The 22,596-nt window shown below is 42.6% G+C and overlaps 1 protein-coding gene across 3 annotated transcripts in view; it reads right to left on the bottom strand.

The window, feature by feature from the left end:
* oxr1a (oxidation resistance 1a) overlaps positions 1 to 22,596 on the bottom strand; it is a 188,095-nt gene that overhangs the window by 107,293 nt on the left and 58,206 nt on the right. For all 3 annotated transcript variants that reach the window (XM_084051278.1, XM_084051280.1, XM_084051277.1), the window contains exon 3: positions 4,324 to 4,523. In XM_084051278.1, the coding sequence (XP_083907404.1) occupies positions 4,324 to 4,523 (200 nt within the window). The remainder of the gene's footprint in view (positions 1 to 4,323; positions 4,524 to 22,596) is intronic.

Genomic DNA, 22,596 nt, shown 5'->3' with positions numbered 1-22,596 from the left:
TAGCTGAGAGACAGATAACGCAGGGACCACCTCTACATATTGTATAACATTGTGTTGCAGATTAAACCTTTTCTATTGAATTCATTGGTAGATTTGTAGACTTGTTTGACAGCACTATCATCAGTGTATGTTGGATTCATGTTAATGTGTATTTTCAGACATTTAACCACTTAAACCGTCAATACTTTTTTTTCCTCTTTAAACCAGACCTCTTTGCCAAAAATAGCCGATCTACAAGCTCTCAACGCCTCGCAATGCGAGGCGTTGAGAGCTTGTAGATCTGCTATTTTTGGCTAAAGTTCTCAGAATAGGGATGCGAGGGTTCAAGTGGTTAATGTAAAAAAAAAATCCTATCACACGAAGATTTGGCGGCCCCCCTGTTGTAACTCTGAGGACCCCCTAGGTGTCCCGGACCCCCTGTTGAAGACCCCTGCTCTAGTCAATACATGGCCTGGTGGGAAGCTTAGTCAATAGATGATGACCCTGTAGAATGATTCTGTACACGTACAGTGTGCGTGACGTGGCGCTGGCATGCAGGCCTGCAGTGCCATTGTTTTCTGTCAGCCCCTTCTGTGAGGCAGCTAATGGACTACAGCAGGGGTCTTCAATGTTTTTCAGACCAAGGACGAATACAAGAACACTCGCCCCAAAACACGCTCACCCTGGGTCAAATCCGGCAACCTCAGAACGGTCGCCACCAGGTATTCCTAAACGTAACCTCAGTAAAACTATGCCTTAACCTAACCTTATTCCTAATCTTAACCTCAGTAAAACTATGCCTTAACCTAACCTTATTCCTAATCTTAACCTCAGTAAAACTATGCCTTGACCTAACCTTATTCCTAAACTTAACCTCAGTAAAACTATGCCTTAACCTAACCTTATTCCTAATCTTAACCTCAGTAAAACTATGCCTTAACCTAACCTTATTCCTAATCTTAACCTCAGTAAAACTATGCCTTAACCTAACCTTATTCCTAATCTTAACCTCAGTAAAACTATGCCTAAAACTGGGGGCGAGTGTGTTTTGGGGCAAGTCTTCTAGTTACCCCAAAGACCTCTTAGCTGAGAGATATAGATAAAGCAGAGGCCCCCACACTATATAATACACATTAAAGGTAGGGTAAGTGATATTTTTTGGTTAAAACAAAAACATTTTTGTTAAAAGGTTAAAACACTTTATTGTGAAAGTAATCATTGCTATAGAGTGTGTGTGCAGTAATCTCTTCAATAAACAGGGGGAAAAAATAGGTGGGTGGAACAATTTCAGCCAATCAGGAACAAGTACCCATTTATCAGCTTCATTGTGTTCCAGTTCAAATTTTATCCTGTGCAAGTTCTCTCCTGATTGGATAAAATAGGTATTCCGACCTGACAATGCATTTTCTGTTTACTAAAGAGCAGGAGCGACGGGGGGACTACCGGTACTGTTACTGAACAAACACTCTAGTCTATATCAATGAATAATATCAGAATATAGAACTATTTAACACTTAATTTAACAAAGAAATACATTTAATGTAACACTGATGATAGTACTGTCAAACTGTCAAAGCTGCAGCATTACTTGGAGGCCACCAAGGGGCAAGGCTGAGATATTTACTATGAGGCCAACCCGGATGTTTAGTAAATGTCCAGCGAGAGGCGCTGTTTCACCCGTGCCGACCTGTGAGTTCAGAAAGAATTTATTTTAACGCAAGCCGATGGGTTTTTACCAACTTTCAGACTCGATTTTCTTACTGTAATAAAAATTGTCATAAATTCTATATGCTTCCAGTCGCTAGTTTAAAGTCTCCTTTCAATCATCAGGATATGCGTTTTGCTAAATTATGGTTCTATTTATTATAAAATTGACGATAAAGTAGGCTATTCTCTAGGAGGGGCGGGATGATTTGATTGACACGCTACACAACCAATAGCATTCATTCAACCAATAATGGTCTGAACTCATTCTGACGCGTAGTGAAAGATGGCGGAGCCACAGTCTGCAGCAAAGGATTCATTTTCGGTCTGTAGAAAGCAGCGGAGGGGGTTTGTCCATCTCATTTATACAGTCTATGGAGGCCACCCATAGACACTTAAAAGAAAAACCTTTGGAATACTTCCAAGCTACAGGTAGTCTCAAATCTGTCAACGGTTAACAGAATTTGATGAGACAATCAGATGCATATGGTGAGCTAGCATTGCCAACCTCCTATCAAGTTGCATGGATGACTTTCTTGAAAAAAGACATACACAAAAACAAACATTTGGTGCCCCCCCTGTAGTAACTCCAACGACCCCCTGTTGAAGACCCATGGACTACAGCACTGGTAGTCCAGATGGGAATTGGGACAACCCCCCATTATTAGTACAATATGGTACAACTATCCAAAGTGTATTTATTTACTTCATCAGTACTTTGTGTGCACTAATTTCCCAATACAAAGGGAGTAATAGATAGATAGATAGATAGATAGATAGATAGATAGATAGATAGATAGATAGATAGATAGATAGATAGATAGATAGATAGATAGATAGATAGATAGATAGATAGATAGATAGATAGATAGATAGATAGATAGATAGATAGATAGATAGATAGATAGATAGATAGATAGATAAATAGATAGATAGATAGATAGATAGATAGATAGATAGATGATGTGAGCTTATAGATTGGCTATTTGTTTTTTATTGTTAAAGTATGAAATAGGGCTTTTAGTTGGCATTAGTATAAAAACAAATGTTTATGGAATGAAGAGTGGTAATAACACCTGTTATAGAAACGATTTAGCAGTATATGTATACAGTATGCCGTGAGATTTTGACTTCCCCATTGGTTTCCCTTCGCCACTAAAAGTTATTAAAGCACTGGGCTGCAGCCCCACCGGCCATGCTCTTCTCACAACCCCATCACTATTCCTTCTGGCAGAACAGCCAGCTCTGCAAAACCGGGGACAGGTTGTTGATTTTTAAACTGCATTGATTTACATGACTAATCGCCTACTGTATGCTCAAGGACATGTGGGGGAAATCTAATTCACCAGGAGTTCTATTAAGGGGTTGGAAGAGTGTCAACACTTCTGGTATATCAAAGAGGAATAGCCTGATGTGATGGATTAGCACAACTTACTTTTGATACTTGTTTTGGTAACAACCATCTATTTTGATAAAACCTTTTGGGGGGCATTGGGTAAGCGGTACAGTATGAAACGGGCCGGGGAAAAGTTGTGGTGACAATAAGCTGTACAGAGTTAAATTGTAACTCTCTAAATTTGACTTAATGAGAAAGAAATAGCTGAAGGTTATTGATTATACTGCAGGTTAATACAGCATGCATCCAAATTACACATTCATAAAAAATAAAAGAAACACCATCGGTGCACTGGTTCACTTTCATGCTGTACCAAAAGCGCACATAATTATAGTCCATTGAAAAAAAGGGCAGACAAAATTGATGTCTATGCATTTCCTCTTGATTTCCCCATACAATACTATCAGACCTGGCTCGTATCTCCATATTCAATGTTCTCTCCTCTGAGGAGGAGTGCCAGGAATCCTAATATCAAACCTCACATTCATTGTCCTTCTGATTCACTATATGGGTCACTGTGACATTCATAATCAGTTTGTGTGGGTCTCTCTCTCTCCTCCTTCCTCTCTACCTCTTTTTCACTCTTGCCCATTCTTCTTTAACCTAACCACCTCTTTCTTTCTTTCTCTCCTTCGCTCATCTTCAGTCTTCCTTCTCTCTCCGTTATCATCAGGCCCAGATGTACAACATTTAAAAGCAACAAGAGCATATTTTAATCTAGGTTTGCCTACAGTATGTGCTCTCCCTTTCTAACCTTGAACGGAGCAGCTTGCTAACCCAATCAACGTCAGTGAGGTGAATATAGATGCATTATATGAGTGTGGAATTAGTTTAGCTTAAACTCATCTCATCACCTCAGAGAAGGCAACCCCCCTACAGTGTAGTTACTAAAGTACCTTCCAAGGCATAAATAGACCGGTAACCGCCAGGGGTCTCCCCCCCCCGCCCCAAAATAGGATTCATCACTGTGATAAATCTCATCACAGTCATGTAATTATAATTTGCAGGCAGGAAATTAATTAGGAGATGAGGCACGGGAGAGGCGGCAAAATTTGCCAGAGAACAAAGTTCAGATAACAGGTGAGAGAAACGTGAAGCTACAGTATGAGATTCATGACATATACTGTATTATGACATGACCTGCACCGGCCCACTTTGAAAACCTGTGCCCTGGTAGGAAGCAGACGTGAAAGAACGCGCACAAGCAGACGGGTGAGTCAGACTTCCGCAACACTCTCACTTACCTATGGTGTAGCCTCGCTTCAGTTCGCCAAACCGCGGGCTGAAGCGCTGCGAATTGGTGGCATTGTTTTCCCGCACCGCGAGAGCCGCCTTTGCAACAGGTGGTGTAATTGCCTTGTTGAGGGACGAGGCTGGCACCAGAGTCGGGGAGAACCCTCCTTGATTGGCAACATCCACCGACTGTGACTTCTGCTTCAGTCTGCTGGGAACAAAGAAACAGGACAGTATATTAAAGTCACAACTGTGTAACATTCATTAGGTCTCTTTGGTGACGCCTCTGGCAACGTCCCAGTCATTACAGCGTTTGTCTATACTGTATATATGTTTAGGAAGGTATTCAGAAATGGTATTCAATAACTGTAAAGTACATAAATAAATATATATATTATAAATAGGTACATTTCCGGGTCCCATTTTGGCACGAGTGTCGGGGTCAGACACTTGCGAATAAAAATAGTGTTTGATAACGTTTAGAGAAGTAGTCAAAAACATTTATGTGGTTTGATTATTGTGAAAAATATACCAGTGAAAGATTATATCAAAAATAACTTTTTAATTTGTATTGACTTTATATTCATTGTAAATGTGAAATTCTCCATGTCATTGCAGAGTATGAATACACAATGGAAATACAGGATGGCCATGACCATGGAAGGACATGGCTAAAGAAGATATGGTTTTGTGTAGACATGGTAAATGACAAACGTGTTAATCAAAAGAGCATTTACATCCAAGGTTATTGATATTGATGGGTTTGCCATTGAAATGTAATTGAGCAAGACATTTTTTGCAGCTACAAGGTTTTCGTGAGAAGGAATCGATAAGGTAATCACAATCTTGTTTAGGGTGAATTTATTTACATTGCCCTGCTCATCAAATACAAATCCTCTTTGATAGGAACAGAGAGATAAAGCATTGACTTGGACATTAGGAGTGGGCTAAAATCATATCAGTATGTAATCATTTCTAGGAAAATAAATCCATGGCAGTATTGTGAGACTGCAGCATTTTCTTTTTTGGATTAAATAATTTAAACTTATATATATAGTTAAAGCTCAAATTCAACAAAAACAAAACCAAGAGAAAACAAAAAACTGGGGGAAAAACTGGCCAAACAATCTTCAGCTACAGTTTATAATAGCAATTACATTTCTAACTTCCTTTCCAGAAGGCGGCCATATGAGAGGAGATGTAAATGGCATACAGCCTCACTGAGCTGGGTCAAATCAAAGCTACCTACGACATCTCATAATGCCTATTAAAATGACTGAGTAGGATTTGTAGAATCTCTAAATGAGTTCAGGAGGCTAATCCGAGCAGGTAATCTGAAGCCTCAGAGTAGTAGGCCTATCCAGTCAGTCAGCCATGATGTTACTACACATGCAAACATGTACTGTAAACAAACATTCACATGCACATAATGTACTAATATATGGAGAGAAAAATCACACTTAAATGCTTTAGTCTAAACTTATGGAGTAAAAAAAGGAGAGAAATGACTGCCAAAACACTAACATTGGTTAGTCCATCCTGGGAAAAGCCCTGAAACAGCAATAAAAGATTCCCAGCACTCCGCTCTGTTGGAGCTACTGTACTTCCAATCATTCAGGTAAAACTGCTGAAGCCAACAGAATCTTTCCAGCCATTTCACAAAAGTGCACATCCCCGGACAGAGCCTAGTAGCACACACGACATAACATCTACAAGCTAATGAAAATGCATAATCTCCACAGAGATGCCGTCCTTCCCTTTTCCCACTCTTTACAAACTGAAGGACAGCAGAGATGAAGACACACAGGGGAGACAATCAGTGCAGGCTGAGATGAAAATAAAAAGGTAAAATTATGAAGTTCATGGTCCACAGATCATTTCTACAAACAAGGCCCCAGAGTCTATTTAGCAAACACTAGAATTACTATTCCCACAGAAAACATGAACAAAAAAAACAAACAAACACCCACATTAACATATTCGATTGCACTCCCTAAGAGCTACCGGCTAATGCGAGCTGGGAGGCCGAAAGCTCGTCAACAGCAAAACAAATTGAACTGTATGCCAGGTACTGCCAATGGTGGTTTTGACGAAGGTGGGTGTGCTTGGATTGCATATGAAGGTAGTGGTAATGGGTATAGAGGACAGCAGAGAGAGAGAGAGAGAGAGAGAGAGAGAGAGAGAGATGCATGTACAGACTTAGAAGGAAGTCTATTTCCAGTCCCTTAGGAGTTAGCACTAATTACTGTCTCATCAGTCGAGCAGAAGCCCCTCTTCTAGCTCCGTTTCACTGAGCTGCAAGGCCAACCGGTGTCTAAACAGACTGCGGTGGGTGTGTGACAGAGAATGAGAGAGGACGGGGGTAGGTGGGTGAGACGGAAAGAGGGGGAGAGACAAGAGACAGAGAGAGAAAAGTGAGATAAACACAGTCAATGCGCCAGGGCATGTGTATGCGCATGTCACAGGAGAAGAGGAGAAAGACAGAAAGTGAAAGCAAAGAGAAGCTACAGTATGTGACTGTGTGTATCAGCAGCAGCAAAGTGCATCTCCTCAGTACTAATTAGACAGCAGCAAACAAAAACTAATCAGGGTAAAAAAAAAGAATCACTAAAACGATTTAAATGTTTGCACAATAAGACCAAGATAATCAATGACCTTTTATTATAGTGTAAAATCATAAGTTGTCTCAAGACACTTACTGTATATAGAGAAGAGCCCCAACAAAATCCCAACCTGAGCAAGCCTTTTTGGGACAGTGGCAACAAAAATCTCCCCTTTAATTAGAAGAAACATCAGGCACACCCATTTTGACTGTGTCATGGGTGGATAATGTAAGTGCCAAATTAGTTTTTTGGGGAGCCTATAATGTTGGAATCCAACACTGTAGCAATAACTTCATCTACTCACACCATTGCAATAGTGAGTGTCCAGTTCCTACAGAATCCCTGCTCAGGTGGGTGGGTCTTTACAGCAGTGGTTATATTTTCTTTGTAAATGAACAATAAAAAAAAGTTTCCCACAGGCACCAGCAAGCAGTTTTTGAGAAGTGGCTACTGTTCATTCTTCTGACTGGAATACCATTCTTTGTCTACTGCAATTATACTATAATAATTCACAGAATCTGAGTGTGTGTGTGCACGCAAAATTTGTCCCTGGCATAACTCGGACAGTGTCCAACTGTTCGGTCTCAAACTCGGTGTGTGTGTCGCTGTCTCATATAGCCCTGAAGTGAGCAGAGCCGAAAAGAGTGGTTTCCGAGAACCGAAAAATCGCGAATATCTGTATCTATCGGCCCGCAGGTCTGAGAAAGAGGCAGATTTTCTCCATGTGTTCGGGAGATTGTATGCATCGGCTTCCCGTCGGCTTCAAGGACTAGTGAAGCGTCACTTCACGTTTGTGCCTCTAAGCCAGTATAACTCATTGGTTATTGGTCGAGCTTCGCATAACATTTGTGCCGCACAGCAGTATAAATGGAATGACTTGCATCGTTCCCAATATGCATGGCCCCAAATAGCTTAATTATGGTTCCAACAACCAAACTTATTGTGGACTCTCAAGGTTTAGTTCACATACTGTACTCTACAGTATATAGATAGATATTAGATCATATTCATTTATAAATATGACTGTTTCTGACATTTGGTATTTGGTAGTTGATATCGTCATACACAAATGTATATACTTGACAGTAAGAACCGTAGGTGTAGTTTTAAAATGTTATGCACTAACTTATTCTGTTCATATGAAAACAGAGAATGCTGATAGCTGTATCATTAGTATTGCCATGTTGCCTCAGTCTTACCCAAGGCTTATATTCAGACAATTCAACCAGTCTCGCGCGCACGCTCGCGCACACACGCACACTAATTTAGTCAAGGTTCAGTGGAAGGTGTCGGCTTGGTCTGTGAGCAGGAAGTCAGTATATCAGCTGCCTGTTAAGCCCGACGTATTGCATCTGCGATGCGTTGTGAGCTTGTAGATCGGGTATTTTCGGCATGTGACACCGTCGTATGACGGAACAAATTAAGCATTAGTCAGCCAGTCACTCGTCCACAACGCTTCAGAGAGTATTTCCACATCCTAAAAGTTGATAAAAGGAAGCTAGCTATCATCTGCTCTTCAGACCGGAAGGGCATTTGACTAATCACAATGCAGTTTTCAAAAAAACAACAAAAGGTCTTTAAAATATATTTTTGAATTTCCATTTCTTTTGACTATTTTGGTTTCCAGTAGGATTTATTCACAGGACTGCACAGGTGAAACGGAAGTATGGGGGGAAGGCGGGACATCTGCTTTATTTTCTACTCATTTTCAGAGCATACTGGTAGGTGGAAGCATTGCAGTCTGTCTTGAGTGACTAGCCAGTCAGTAGTAGTCAGATTTCCAGTCAGTGGTGGTTAGTCAGCAAGTCAATAGTCGGGCAGTCATCAATCCAACCAGTCATTCAGTAGCCAACCAGTTTGCCACTCAAGCAGCCGGTCAATCAAAAAAGGTCAAGTGTAACTTATCACATCACATAACATTAACTTCACCACCACCGACTGAGGTACAATGGTCTTATTTATGAGATCTTAGATCTGCAATCCGAGAGAAACAGAGAGATGAGGAGAGGAAGACAAATAGAGATCTAGTAGATTGGATATAGCTCAATAAAGTTAAATGTATTCGTATGGCCACGTCACAACAAACGTCAACTGAAAAACTGTAATTGTGGTGGAGCAACATGGTCGTACGACACAGTATACATCAGGCTCAACACCCTTGAGGATTCTTAAATTATACAAAACACGAGATCATAACGCGTCTCCCTAGGGTTGCATGCTCTGAATCTCTCACACAAAGAATAGAGAGAGAGGGCGAGAGACCTGGTAGAAGAGTGTAGTGGGTCAGAGGAGAGCCCTGACAGATGGTAAAGCACATAATGATGTAATGGACATCCTTTGTTTACAGACAGCTTCAATGTCTCAACCACATGGCCCACTTAATATCCAGGAGTTCCCGCCGCCCTAGCTGATGATAATCCCACCCGAGTGCACCATGCCGCAAACAGGCCCGCTCCTAAACTGCGAAAACCAGAAGAAAAAAATGGCCTGGTGGGAAATTGTGTCACGATTAAGAGGCTTTCTTCACACAGCACAGGTGATTGGCTGCTGCTTGTGACGCCACTGGCTTGTCATTGTTTTCTCTGAGGAAAATAGGCTTAGCGATCCTCATGCTGTTAAGCTTTGAGTTCGCCAGTCCCTCTCCCCTCCCCCATAACAACAAATGTGTTCTTGGAAACCAGAGGAGATATGGAATAAATGCATGTCAACAAAGCCACTACTATTGATGAACCTCGCGTCACCACAGCGAAGGAAAGCCTGGTATTCGTTCCAAACTGGCCTGTGTGATCCGGTTTAGAAAAAAGGAGGGAAAGAAATAGCGTGTTCCGATGGTGGGTTCCGGTTGGCGTCGCATTGTTTTTGTTCCCCACATAATGCCAATCAATTTGTTTAGTTTTGCTAGTCGCGCCACCAGTTCGAATAAAAGATGGACATGCCAAACGATTATTATTATACCAAAAGAAACTAAACGATTATACCAAACTAACACATTTTAAACTAGGGGAATCATTTTGGAGGTGCACGGCAGCAGAGATTGCGGTCGTGGGTTCCGGCCGCCTGATGACGTTATTTCCACTCGATGAAGTTATTTCCACTCCGACTGGATCAGAAACTCAGAAAACTCTTATAGACAGACAGATCTGACACACATTGGTACACATTATTCCTGAACACATGTTATCAAGATGTATCTGTCCGATTTTTCATTCCATTCCAATTGGCTATAACCGGTGTCCAAAGTTTGTAGGCCCTGGGTAGGCAACCCGGCCTGGCAGAGACCTGCGCGCCACGGAGCACACTTTTCTAGGCTTTTCTGTTTTATAGTGGACTGCTTTTTTCTGTTGCTGTTGGTTGTCATTGCTTCCAGTTCCCGCCTGATGTTGTGTGAGAGTTCTTACTGCTCCGTCCAGACCGTACTGAATATCTTAGCTTGCATAACGTCTTCAGACTTGGACTAAAGTCTAAGATGTACATTACATCAGCAGGTGTATAATTGTCTCCTTTCTTTCCTCCAAAGAGGATGATACAATCTCCCACCATGCAACAGCACATATTATGCCTTGAGTATGGGCCTTTTGTTCTTTTGTTCTCCACTGCTACAGCATAAACGTTAGTTGTTGGTGCTCCATTCAAATGTATCGTCCAGCGGAACACATCTCACACTGTAACTCAAAGCCGGATTGGACTCTGTGAAAGAATGGAGTAACTGCAAATATGCGCGTCATCGCTTAAATTGCTTCGTGGCACAAATGTCACGCAAAGTTTTACAAACAAAGCCGATAGTTGGGTTGGCCAATCAAGGAAACTGATTACTGTTGATCCCCTAATATGGCAAATAGAATCCCTGCTCTACACAGCAGGCAGTTTGTTTAGTAGTGTTCACAAAGACATTCAGAGGAGGATGCTAGGCAGCTGGATTTGTTGGTTAAAGTAGTTAATTTGACAATTTTAAAAGGACCGGGTTGTGATGATGACATTGTGATGTCGTTGAGTGATGATGTCATTACGTAGAACACCCAATGACGTTGCTCCAACAGACTGCCATCTGGAAGATGTCAACAGAACGTCAACACATCGTTAAACACATCACGTCCCTGTTTTTGGCTTGTCAATTTGTCATTATAGGCCATAAAAAAAGAGAGAGAAATAGAGGAAAATGAACGCAACAGCATTTTGCTTTCCTCCCCACTGTTCTGCTCTGGCCTTGGCCAGGAGGCCATGTTATATACAGTATGAAGCACTGCCAAACTGGCTCCACAAAGATTATTCAAATCTACAGGGATCCACGTGCTTTGGCAAAGGAAAAATAAGCAACAGGAAATTTGGGGCTCATTCAAAACACGCTTATCGCTCCCCTACTAAGAGGGATTAGACCTGGAAAAAAGGGGACCATGCTCGCCTTCACTCTTTGCCTTGCAGCAACAATATAAAATATTTTGTGATATTGTGTGTGTGTGTGTGTGTGTGTGTGTGTGGGGGGGTGTTTACTTAAAGCTCTAGATATAGTCCTGTGCTGTATGGATCCCATAGGGGCCGACTGGGTTGACGTCATAGCCTGTTACTGTGCTGGCAGCAGAATGACCCGTCTGATAGTAATAATGATGCCTCGGAGCCCCATTACTATGAATGCTGCTTATGTAACTTTGAAGGAAAGCGGAGGGAACAAATGTATCACATTTATTTATTGCAAAGAAACCTCATTAGGTGGACAAACTACAGTGTAGCCACTGCAGTGGTACACAGAGTCCCTTGTGAGTGATATGAAAATGTGTTGACGGTCGATTAACATTATGTGCTGCTCGTGTGTAGCATGCCTATGATGGTGGAAAGACATAACAGTACAGTATGAAGATGGCCGTGGGATTATAATTACACGTACATTTGCAACATATACAGAGCACTGAAATGTCTAATCCTTGTAAATTTGAAAATTCTTTCATTGTTTGGGGAAATTAAGGTGTTGAATTACATAACAGAAATGCCTCCGAGGCTATGCTATGCTATGATTTCAGGGTACCACTCTTTGTGCATTACCATCCCCCCTTATTGTAAATGAATAACAACTGGCGACCTATTTCTTACAGTCTTGGCAAAACAATTCAGTCACTAATAGTAACCACTAACCGACATAAATACATATGGTGTGTATTTATTGAATACTCTTCTCAGCAACCCTGGATGAAGCATTGAGGCATTGGGGCATCAACTCATTAAGCTTGCATTATTTTTTCCTCCCTCAATCCTGAGAAAATAATCTCCTTAGCGATGCAAGTGCCATGTACTGGGCTTGTGTTGCCATTTAAAACAATGGATTCACATTTCTGGTATTGATTGATCTAGTCAAGCACATCGGGATGCAATACAGATCCAAAAAAGTACAAAGTCCATTCCAGGCAGGCTAAAGTGAAAAATAATTGAAGGGATTTCAATTCAGATGGTCTCCCAGGCACACAATCATAACAGAACAATTGGACAACAGTGGACTGGCTTAAGCCTAATAGAGATGAATCAATGTGCTGCCAGTCACGCTATAGCCCCGTTCCTGATACTGACACACGGAGAAGAAGGCAATATCAACCTGTGGCCCAGCACGTTAATGAGAGCCTCTGGAGTCCAGAAGCCTAATGAAATACTGCCGGACCCCTGCTCTCTCCGCCCCGTGGCTGGGACCCCTCAGTGTAATGATCTATGGAGCTCTATGGCCTGCCACGCTCCTCTGCCCTCGCTAAATGCCAGAGCGGCAATTCTGTTGTCAGTGGGGCTGTGTGGCGGTTTTGAACAATGAAGCCTGAACGTCGACGGCTTGCTTATCAAAAGCGGGCGAGATGAGGAGGAGGAGGCGACCGCCAGACAGAAAGCAAATGAAAACCGCGATGAATTTATGAGTGATCATTTCTCCTCACAGGCTGGCAGTGCTGCACGCGCCTCGTTTTTCATGTTCAGTCACAGTGATAGGGATGGAAACCGTGCTTGTTACTACAAAACAGCCAAACTAAATGCATGACCTTGTTCAAAAAACGCCTTCTGAAATGACTTTAAAAGCTGAGGTGAACAATGTGATCAAGATGTGACACAGACCTCCCACAGCCGCCATTAGCTATGTAAAACATTAAACAGCTTGTGTATTACCCAGAATGAAGTCTGATGTATAAAGTATGTGATTTCTGAAGCCCAACTTATTTATTCACCAAAAACAGCTGGTTTTCAACAAAATACAGGTGACACGTTAATTCCTGACACATTTCATCTAATGCAGGCAATTCAGCAAAATGCTTGTGCTTGACAGCATTTCAGATGTGGTTCATTCTACTATCAACTTTTTCTGTTTTGCATTTTGCATTTTCCCAACAGTGAAGGCAGACGGAGGTCAACTGCTGCAGACCATTTTTTGGGGGGGAAAATAGATCACAAATAAGAGAGCAGAGGCTGTGTGTACGAGATCTCTCAATTTTCCAGCTCAAGAGAGGAGAGGGCTGGAGTTGCTGTTGATAACGAGAGAGAACTCTAGATGACCTCACACCTGGGGGGAATGTTGCTTGCTAGTACTTGTGCTGTGCTACACATGCTTTGTATGGGTTAGGGCAGCGGTCTTCAACCTTTTCAGGCCAAGGACCCCCTAGCTGAGAGAGCGATGAAGCAGGGACCCCTTCTATATTGTATAACATTGTGTTTCAGATGGTCTTTTTTCCCTCTACACCTATACCTCTTTGCCAAAAATAGCAGATCTACAAGCTCACAACGCCTCGCGCTGCGAGGCGTTGTGAGCTCGTAGATCTGCTATTTTTGGCTAAAGTTTTCCGCAGAATAGCAATGCTAGGGTTCAAGTGTTTAAAACATTTTTATCACATCACAAAGATTTGGCGGCCCCCCCTGTAGTAACTCTGAGGACCCCCTAGGGGTCCCGGACCCCCTGTTGAAGACCCCTGGGTTAGGGCATATTGTGCCGGGTGAACATAAACATCAATATGTAATCACTTGATAATCATTCATGAACGCATCTATTCAACACACACACACACACACACACACACACACACACACACACACACACACACACACACACACACACACACACACACACACACACACACACACACACACACACACACACACACACACACACACACACACACACACACACACACACACACACACACGGTCCCCACCCCTGGCCGGACCTGTACCCTCTGACACTGACGATCCTGCTCCCAGCTGTCCCCATCACCCTCAAGTGTGATCTGACAGTCCCTGTGGGGCTTTGGGTGGGTGGGTGGCCTCATCGTAGTTGTTGTGGTGGAAGCAAAGAAGCATGTACGGCCGCAAGTCTGCCTCCGGGGTCCCAACTGCATGGTTGGTCAACAAACTCATCCATATGCGTAGAGATGAACCTCACACCATTCACAGTCGGATGTATGCCTCTCCTAATCAGATCAGGTTCGCCCTCAACATTCATAAAAGGCCATGTTATTTATAAGGTTATATAACATCATGTACCGTATTCATAACGTTATTTATACATTTTATTTATAACATGTATAAAGGCCACGTTGTGTATACACTGTATATAATATAAATATATACACACACACATACACACACACACACACACACACACACACACACACACACACACACACACACACACACACACACACACACACACAAAAACAGTACAATCACTATTACCTACTCCCATCCTTTGTACACATTTGGGATTTATTGTCTTTTTTCTCTTAATTGTATGTTTTTAGAATCGTTTTTAATTGCCATTACTACCAAAAACATGGGCGTGTGTTGCAGTGAGTGCAGGCCAACCACAGAATGCAGTCTCATAAAGGTTAAAATATATACTGTATCTCTACATCCTGCCCTTGCTGTGTTTAAATTACATTCTTAGCATGCATGCACACACACCAGACACAGCTTGCACAGTGTCTCTCAAATCAACACCCAGCTGGTTGAACAGACCCATACCCACACCCACCTACCACACACACACACACACACACACACACACACACACACACACACACACAAACGCGTGCACGCACACACGCACACACCAGGAAAAGACATAAGCAAACACAATGCCTCACCAACCAACCACCCCTCTAGCTGCGTCTAATGATTTCTCCATCACTTAGCAGCATCTGCCAACAATGTAGGACAACTGTGTTCTGATCAAAAGCCAGTCCATAAATCAACAATTCGGCCCATAAACTCAGCCGGAGGAGCGACTGCTATTAATTTTCTAAAATGTATCAATATCACACACAAACACCCCCCAGCCAAGACCTTTCAGTTCACTAACAGAGGAATAATCATAGCCGACACGGGGCATGGAGGGAAGGAAAATCACTCCGTTTCATTATTTGTCTGGATCCGACTCCAGGGCATATTCTCTCTCTCTCACTTTCTGTTCCTCTGTGCATCAGTCAAGCAGCAAAGTACACATACACACATACATGAACAAGCAAATACACTTGCATTCTGTCAGTCGACGTCTCCATCTTGCAATCGCTCACACACATATGAATATGTGCAGATATATATATACATAGTATATATATATATATAGCACACACACACACACACACACACACACACACACACACACACACACACACACACACACACACACACACACACACACACACACACACACACACACACACACACACATACATATATCTCACTTAAGGACATAAGATATGTATAGATTCTTGTGTCCTCCTCTCCCTTCCTCACTCTATGCACACATCAGGCAATGCACCAGACATCCTGTGTTTGGCTTAACATAGCACTCTCACCTCTCTGAGACTAGTCCACTGCAACCCAACCATTAGGATCACAGTTTAACCACATGAACCCTCGCGTCCCTATTCTGGGGCAAACATTCAGCATAAATATCTGAGCTACAAGCTTGTAGATTGTCTATTCTTGGCAAAGAGATGTGGTGTAGAGGGGAGAAAAGGAGGGGGTCCGGTTAACTATAGGGTTTAAGTGGTTCACTTCGAACAGTCATTGATTGACTCTGCGAAGACAATGTGGCCCCAGGGGTCTGTATAAACCCTAAATGGATGCCAGACGACTGTCCCTAGACGATATTCTTTTGGGGATTTTTATGGCATCCATGTGGTAAACCTTTACCAATCAGGAAAGGAGAATGCATTGGTTATGTATAGCCCTGACATAAAAAAACACTGTTTGAGAGTTACAACCTTATTAGGGTTGGAGGTTTGGATACCTTTCACATTCGAACCGATGGGTATCGGTACCAACCGGTATCTTTCTGGCACTTTACGCTCTCTGTAATAACAACCATGTCATTTCAGTTGCAAGTAATGAATTCAACCTTCTCAATTTCAACATTGTTTTTATTTATTTCAAACATTTTGTTATTTACGATTTATTTATTTACTCATATTTAGCAAATGTTAACCACACCTCTGTGAAAAATGAAAATATAATTTTTCACTCAGGAATTACGCTAATTATGGAAGTAAATGTAATAAAAACATATGGCTGTGAGTGATACAGAGACAAATGAAGGTGTTTGCTCTAAATACCTTAATGATCATACAGGTAGTCCATGGACAACATCTTCTGAAACTAGGGGTCCTTGTACAGTTGATCAGCAAGGAGAGTTTGAAAGTAAGATTTTGTGTGGAAATTGGGCAACTGCACACTACAAGACTTGATTGATTGATGGAATACTTTATTAGCAGATTCTCCCCTCTCCGGGGACATACAGTGTTGACAGGCCCATATGCAAATAACCAGCAGACCCTTTTGGACAAAAAGTTACATTCAAGTCTTTCTTAGAACTCTTTCTACGGTTACAGTATACCATCTTATGGGTTACCCTATTGGAATCACACAGAGTCAACTTATCTCTTTTATCTCTGGGCTCACCGAGCCCTTAGTCCTCATACCTCCTTGGTAACGTGCTACAATTCTACAACCTACGACAACTACAGTTACCAAGATGTATGTCTTTTGGTGTCCACCAACGTAACGGTAACGTCAGAAGTCACCCCATGAACCGTCACTGAGGGTTGAGCGCTATGAATGTCTGTGCTAAAAAGATCTAAACTGTGTCCGTGTAAACGAGCCAAGGCCCACAGAACCACCAACACCCAAACCACTGCAGCAACCACGACCTGACCACGATGACACGATTCCAGGATCTAGATCCTCTGTCGGTTAGGCCTGCGGCGCGCACGCCTGGCTGAGATCCTACCAAGTTACCAACATGTCTGCTCAGTGAATTCAGCTCATGAATTTACTGAGCAGTACATTCATGAGCTGAATGATGAATGAGTTAGATACTTTATTGAGTTAGGAGTACTTCATCCAAAGTTCTTCCTTTCTTCTCGCCTCCTCTATATTCCCTTCTTTCATCTCCTGGCCACTATCTTTATTCCCCTCAAGGGCTATACTTATTATTCATTGTTTATTTTCATAGGTTTTTGATCATAGGCATTCATCAATAATATATTATTGCATTATTGTTGCACTGACTTCATTGATTCATTCAAGGTTGTATTTTTCCTTATCATGTTCAGCATTTTACAGAATGCGGTTGAAGGTTTTACATGTAAACGATACAAAATAAATGAATAAATACATGTCAACAATGCACATTGTTGACTATAAATCATATTTTAGTATGTGATCAACTATTTTTTATTGATGAAAGAGCCTGGCAACACTGACTCAAAAAGAAATCTCACACCCTATGGACAATATGATGGGGCCATTAAAGTTATTAATACAGCCATAACCCACTCATACCGCGCACGCACACACACACACGCACGCACACACACACACGCACGCACGCACGCACGCACGCACGCACGCACGCACGCACGCACGCACGCACGCACGCACGCACGCACGCACGCACGCACGCACACATAATGGTGTCCCTTTCAGTGTGTTCTCACAAGGCCTTGAGATTGTTACTGCTGTTACTGCTGTTACTGCAGTCTTCCTGCACTCTCCTCCTCGTTGCTAGCCTCAATCCTGCTCCTGAGCGCTCATTGGCTGTGCTGTGATGACAACAGCAAGCTGATTGGCCAGCCGGTTACAGCGTCATACCACAGTGGCTTGTGGTGGTGCAGAAAAGAGAGATCTGTGTATTGGCAGCTTTGGACAGAACCTGGAGTATCATATTTTATCATTACAGTTAAAAGAGCAGCAGGGTAAGAATGGAGGGAAGGGGAGGGGGGAATTTGTTGTTAAGACGACAGCGTACAAAAAAACATCTCTGACCAATAACTGGGGTGCATCACTAAATGCGGCATGTTTGTGTACAGTATATAATGAGTTTATGATTTGGTCATAATAATTCTCATCCTTGCTACACATTTGCAGTGGTGGAAAGTAACTATTTACTTAAGTACTGTACTTAAGTACAATTCTGAGGTATTTGTACTTTACTGGAGTATTTCCAATTTCCAATACTTTTACTTCTACTCCACTACATCTCAGAGGCAAATATTGTACTTTTACTCCACTACAATTATTTGAAAACTTTAGCTACTAGTTACTTTCCAGACATAAATTATGATATTATGAAACATACATGAACCACTTTAGCTCTATTTTATACATAGGCTATTTGAAAATAGCCGATCTACAAGCTCACAACGCGTCGCGATGCGCCGCGTTGTGAGCTTGTAGATCTGCTATTTTCAAACATTCGAGTACTTTTACTTTTGGTACTTTAAGTATATTTTGATGCCAATACTTTTGTACTTTCACTCAAGTAACATTTTGAATTCCGGACTTTTACCTGTAACAGAGTACTTCTACATTGCAGTATTGATACTTTTACTTAAGTAAAACATGAGTACTTTTTCCACCGCTGCACATTTGTGTTTGTCTCTTTTACACACAGTAGAACAACAAGGCACGTCAGGTTCTCTAAAACGAACGCCTCCTCCCTCCTTGTGCATCTGAAGGGCCGAGGAGGAGCAGGGCTGCCAGTGAGACTGGACGCCTCGTCTGACCCAGAGGAGAGGTGAGGTGATGCCATGCTCATTTGTTAATGCACAACCCCCTGACTGGCATGCCCACGCTAATGAGCTCAGAGAGCACCCCTACATCCCCCACCAGACCCCCAGCCCGTCGCATCTGTACCACGGCCTGGATATATATATATATATATAGCAAAGCCCAGCCCTTCTGTCTGTATGGTCAGGCTCCATCTCTAGTGAGTTGGAGCACACACACACACACACACACACACACACACACACACACACACACATGATTTTATCCCATTTAGATCGGGAAGGAATCTGTATCAATTTAGGTTTTAATCACTTTTATCCATTATTTTATACTTTGGCTATTCATAAACAGCAGATCTACAAGCTCGTAGCACTGAGTGCCGCGCTACGAGCTTGTAGTTCTGCTATTTTTTTATTTTGTTTTTAAAGCAAACATTTTTAACTCAAATCTTTGCTTCCCTGGAACAAAATATTTTGAGATGAGGGTCCGCGGCCAAATACATATCATTGTGGGTGGTCCTTGACATGAAAAGGTTTTGAGAACCACCGACATAGAAAACTTCGTTTTTCAGAAAACTGTTAGGATTTAGAAGTCGTTTGTAGAAGCGGCCTCAGGTCTTAATGGATTATTATTGTCACGTATATATATTTACATTTTGCATGGTGTGAGTTACCTCCACAACCTCTTCAATAAAGTACTCTAACTTTCTATCTCTCTCTCTCTCCATCCATCCATCCCTCCCTCAGGATCAATACAATTTCCATCTATCTCTATCCCTCCCTCCCTCCCTCCCTCCAGATCCATCAATCCATCCATCCATCCCTTCTCTGAATGTCACAGCCATGGTGTGCAGTCTGGTGTCTGTGGACCTTTGCTCAGTGTGGTGTCAGCCGTCCGCCCTGCCTGCTACATCTGTTCGCTCTGAAATGGGCACCGATTGGCTGCCTGGCGGCGGGCAGCATCTGCCACCCGCCCCCGTCGCTGGCACCAGCTGATGAGGTCACATAAGTTCGTGGATGTTGTGAAACATTATTAATTGTTTAAAAAAGATTTTTTTTTTTAGGGGGGGATATAGGGGTTGGGATATAGGAGTCTGATGTGGAAAGTGAAAACGGATACGAATGACTGGCGTTGGTGAAGTCTTAACCCATTCAATCCTGGGAACGCATCTCTGTCATTTTAGATTTCTTTGGGCTATTCAAAAATAGCAGATCTACCAGCTCATAGCGCGGCACCGAGTGCCGCGCTATGAGCTGGTAGATGTGCTATTTTTGAAAAAATCGTGAAAATCTGTGCAAATCTTTTAATATATATTTTTTAAAGGGAACATTTGTCAAATATTTTGTTCCAGGAACCTCCAGAAGCAAAGATTTGAGTTACAAATGTTCGCTTAAAAAAGATTTGCACACATTTTCAAGATTTTTCAAAAACGGCAGATATACAAGCACGCCGCGCGATGAGCTTGTACTGTATATCTGCTACTTTTTGAATAGCCGAAGTATAAAATAATGGTTACAGCTCAAATCTAAAATGACACAGATGCGTTTCCCGGATTGAATGGGTTAATACGCTTTATTGCGAACCTGGTCGGGGGGAGGGGGTGGGGGTGCAGGGCGTATGTGCGTGGCGGTGGCGGCGGGGCACACTCTCACACTTCCGCCTCCTCCTGCTTCTCTGCTCTTTTTCCTTCCTCTACTCTCTCATCCCATTTCTCTCTCTCTGTCTCTCTGTCTTTCACTCTCCATGTCTCTCTACCACTACTCTCTCTCTCTCTCTCTCTCTCACTCGCTTGCCCTCCGTCTTCCCCTCGCTCTCCCCTGTTAGTTGGCAGGCAGGTTGGCACGGCCAACACGATGCCCTTCTGCAGCAGGCGCCGTTGGCATCGTCGGCGGGTACATTCTACACCTCACCGACGTTCACACAGCACGACTGCTAGCCGGCTCCGGGACGTTTATTCTGCCAGAGATTCACAAGTGGCACATTTATACTACTGATGCAAAAATAATAACTATAATAATAATAATAAATTATCTTTTCATGGTGGCAACATGGCTGTGTCTTCATTTATTTTTATTTTTTTCAAGAACAGTAGATCTACAAGCTCGTTGTAGATCGGCTAAGTGGTTTAAAAAATTACGTTCAGTGTATCTATCTAAATATTATGCGTTTCTTTTTTTTTATTTGCTTGCTTATAAGTTAAAGACGGGGTGCCGTGATTTTCAGTGATCCCCCCCCTAAAACATAATCATCAGGTATTATGGTTATACTAGGAGGAAGATTTTTTTCAAAAAAGTGTACAGAAATTGTTAAAATTATGTTTTTATGCGGACACGCCTCCAGTTCATTAAGTATACCTGGTTCTCACCTTAGCACTTCCTCCACCACCTTAGCACCACCCACCTGTCCTAGTCCCGCCTCCTCCTCATGCCCACACCTGTTGTGTTATGATAATGAGGGGGAGGGTATATTTTTACTATGTCACTAAAGCGCTGTTTCTCTATTGGCATGTTTGACCCTCAAGGTTTGCAGCCTCCAGGTAGAAACTCAAAATAGTCAGAGAAGACATAAAACACCATAAAAACACCACCAGGGGGCTTAATGAAGTTCTATCAACCTCATACATAGACACAAGAAAAACAGAAAAAGTGCAAAACCATGGCAGTGGCACCACCTCTTTAAATGTCCTGAAGTAGGCCCGGACAGCTGGCGTAGCGGTCCGGGCACCTATAGGCTGCTAATGCAGTCTGACAGCGTGTCGCGAGTTCGACTACCGATCCCGACGACCTTTGCTGCGTGTCACTCCCCGTCACTCTCTCTCGATTTCCTGTCAGTCTACTGTATTCTATCAATAAAGGCAGAAAAAGCCCCCAAAAATATCTTTAAACAATTTTCCCGACAAAACATCGTTCAAAACATCAGTAATTGATGGTCTAGGACTCAACGAAATCGGGATCATCGGAGCCAAAAATCTGGCATCAGTCTGGGCCGTGGCAAAAAAAAATAAAACAAAAAACTGAGGTAATAAGTCAATGTGTCAGAAAGAGAGGAGAGGTGTGTGTGGGAGGGTGGAGGGGGGCAATGACCCAGAACAAGATACAAGACACAAGAGAAGGGAGGTAGGACCAGGGGCGGCGGGGAGTGACAGCTCTTCCATGGGCACAGGATACAAATAGAGAGTGACGGGAGGGGGGCGACAGGGCGAGGAGGACACATCAGCAAGCGGAGGAAACCAGAGGAGGTCTCCTGGGCGCCTGCCAATCAGAGCCAACGGAGTCCCCCACCAACTCACTGCAGACCAGCAGTGTTATATAGTCGCTCCCTCCATTGACCCGAGGACTAATTGGGTGTGGTGCTTGTCACCGCAACTCAATTGGTTGTCAATGACCCCCCCAAAAAAAGAGCACTATCCGTCTACCAAACATAACGTTTTCCAGCGAGACTGAATTTCAAATAACTAAGTCAAAGTCAAAAACAAAGAATATACTTTAATTTCCTCAGGATGCTAAAAGTCATGACTTGTGTCTAGCTCATTGTGCATTAGCAATTGTCTTTGTCACTGAACCTCAAACATGACCTGTAAAGCACGTGCCTTTCATCTACCTTGAATTCACCTCTTCTTAAAAGGATGCACGAGTTTGAGCACACGCGTTTTAACAA

Source organism: Gymnoscopelus microlampas (assembly GCF_963454915.1).
Source record: "Gymnoscopelus microlampas genome assembly, chromosome: 3".
Classification (NCBI taxonomy): Eukaryota; Metazoa; Chordata; class Actinopteri; order Myctophiformes; family Myctophidae; genus Gymnoscopelus; species Gymnoscopelus microlampas.
This window is presented reverse-complemented; position numbering and strand designations above follow the sequence as displayed.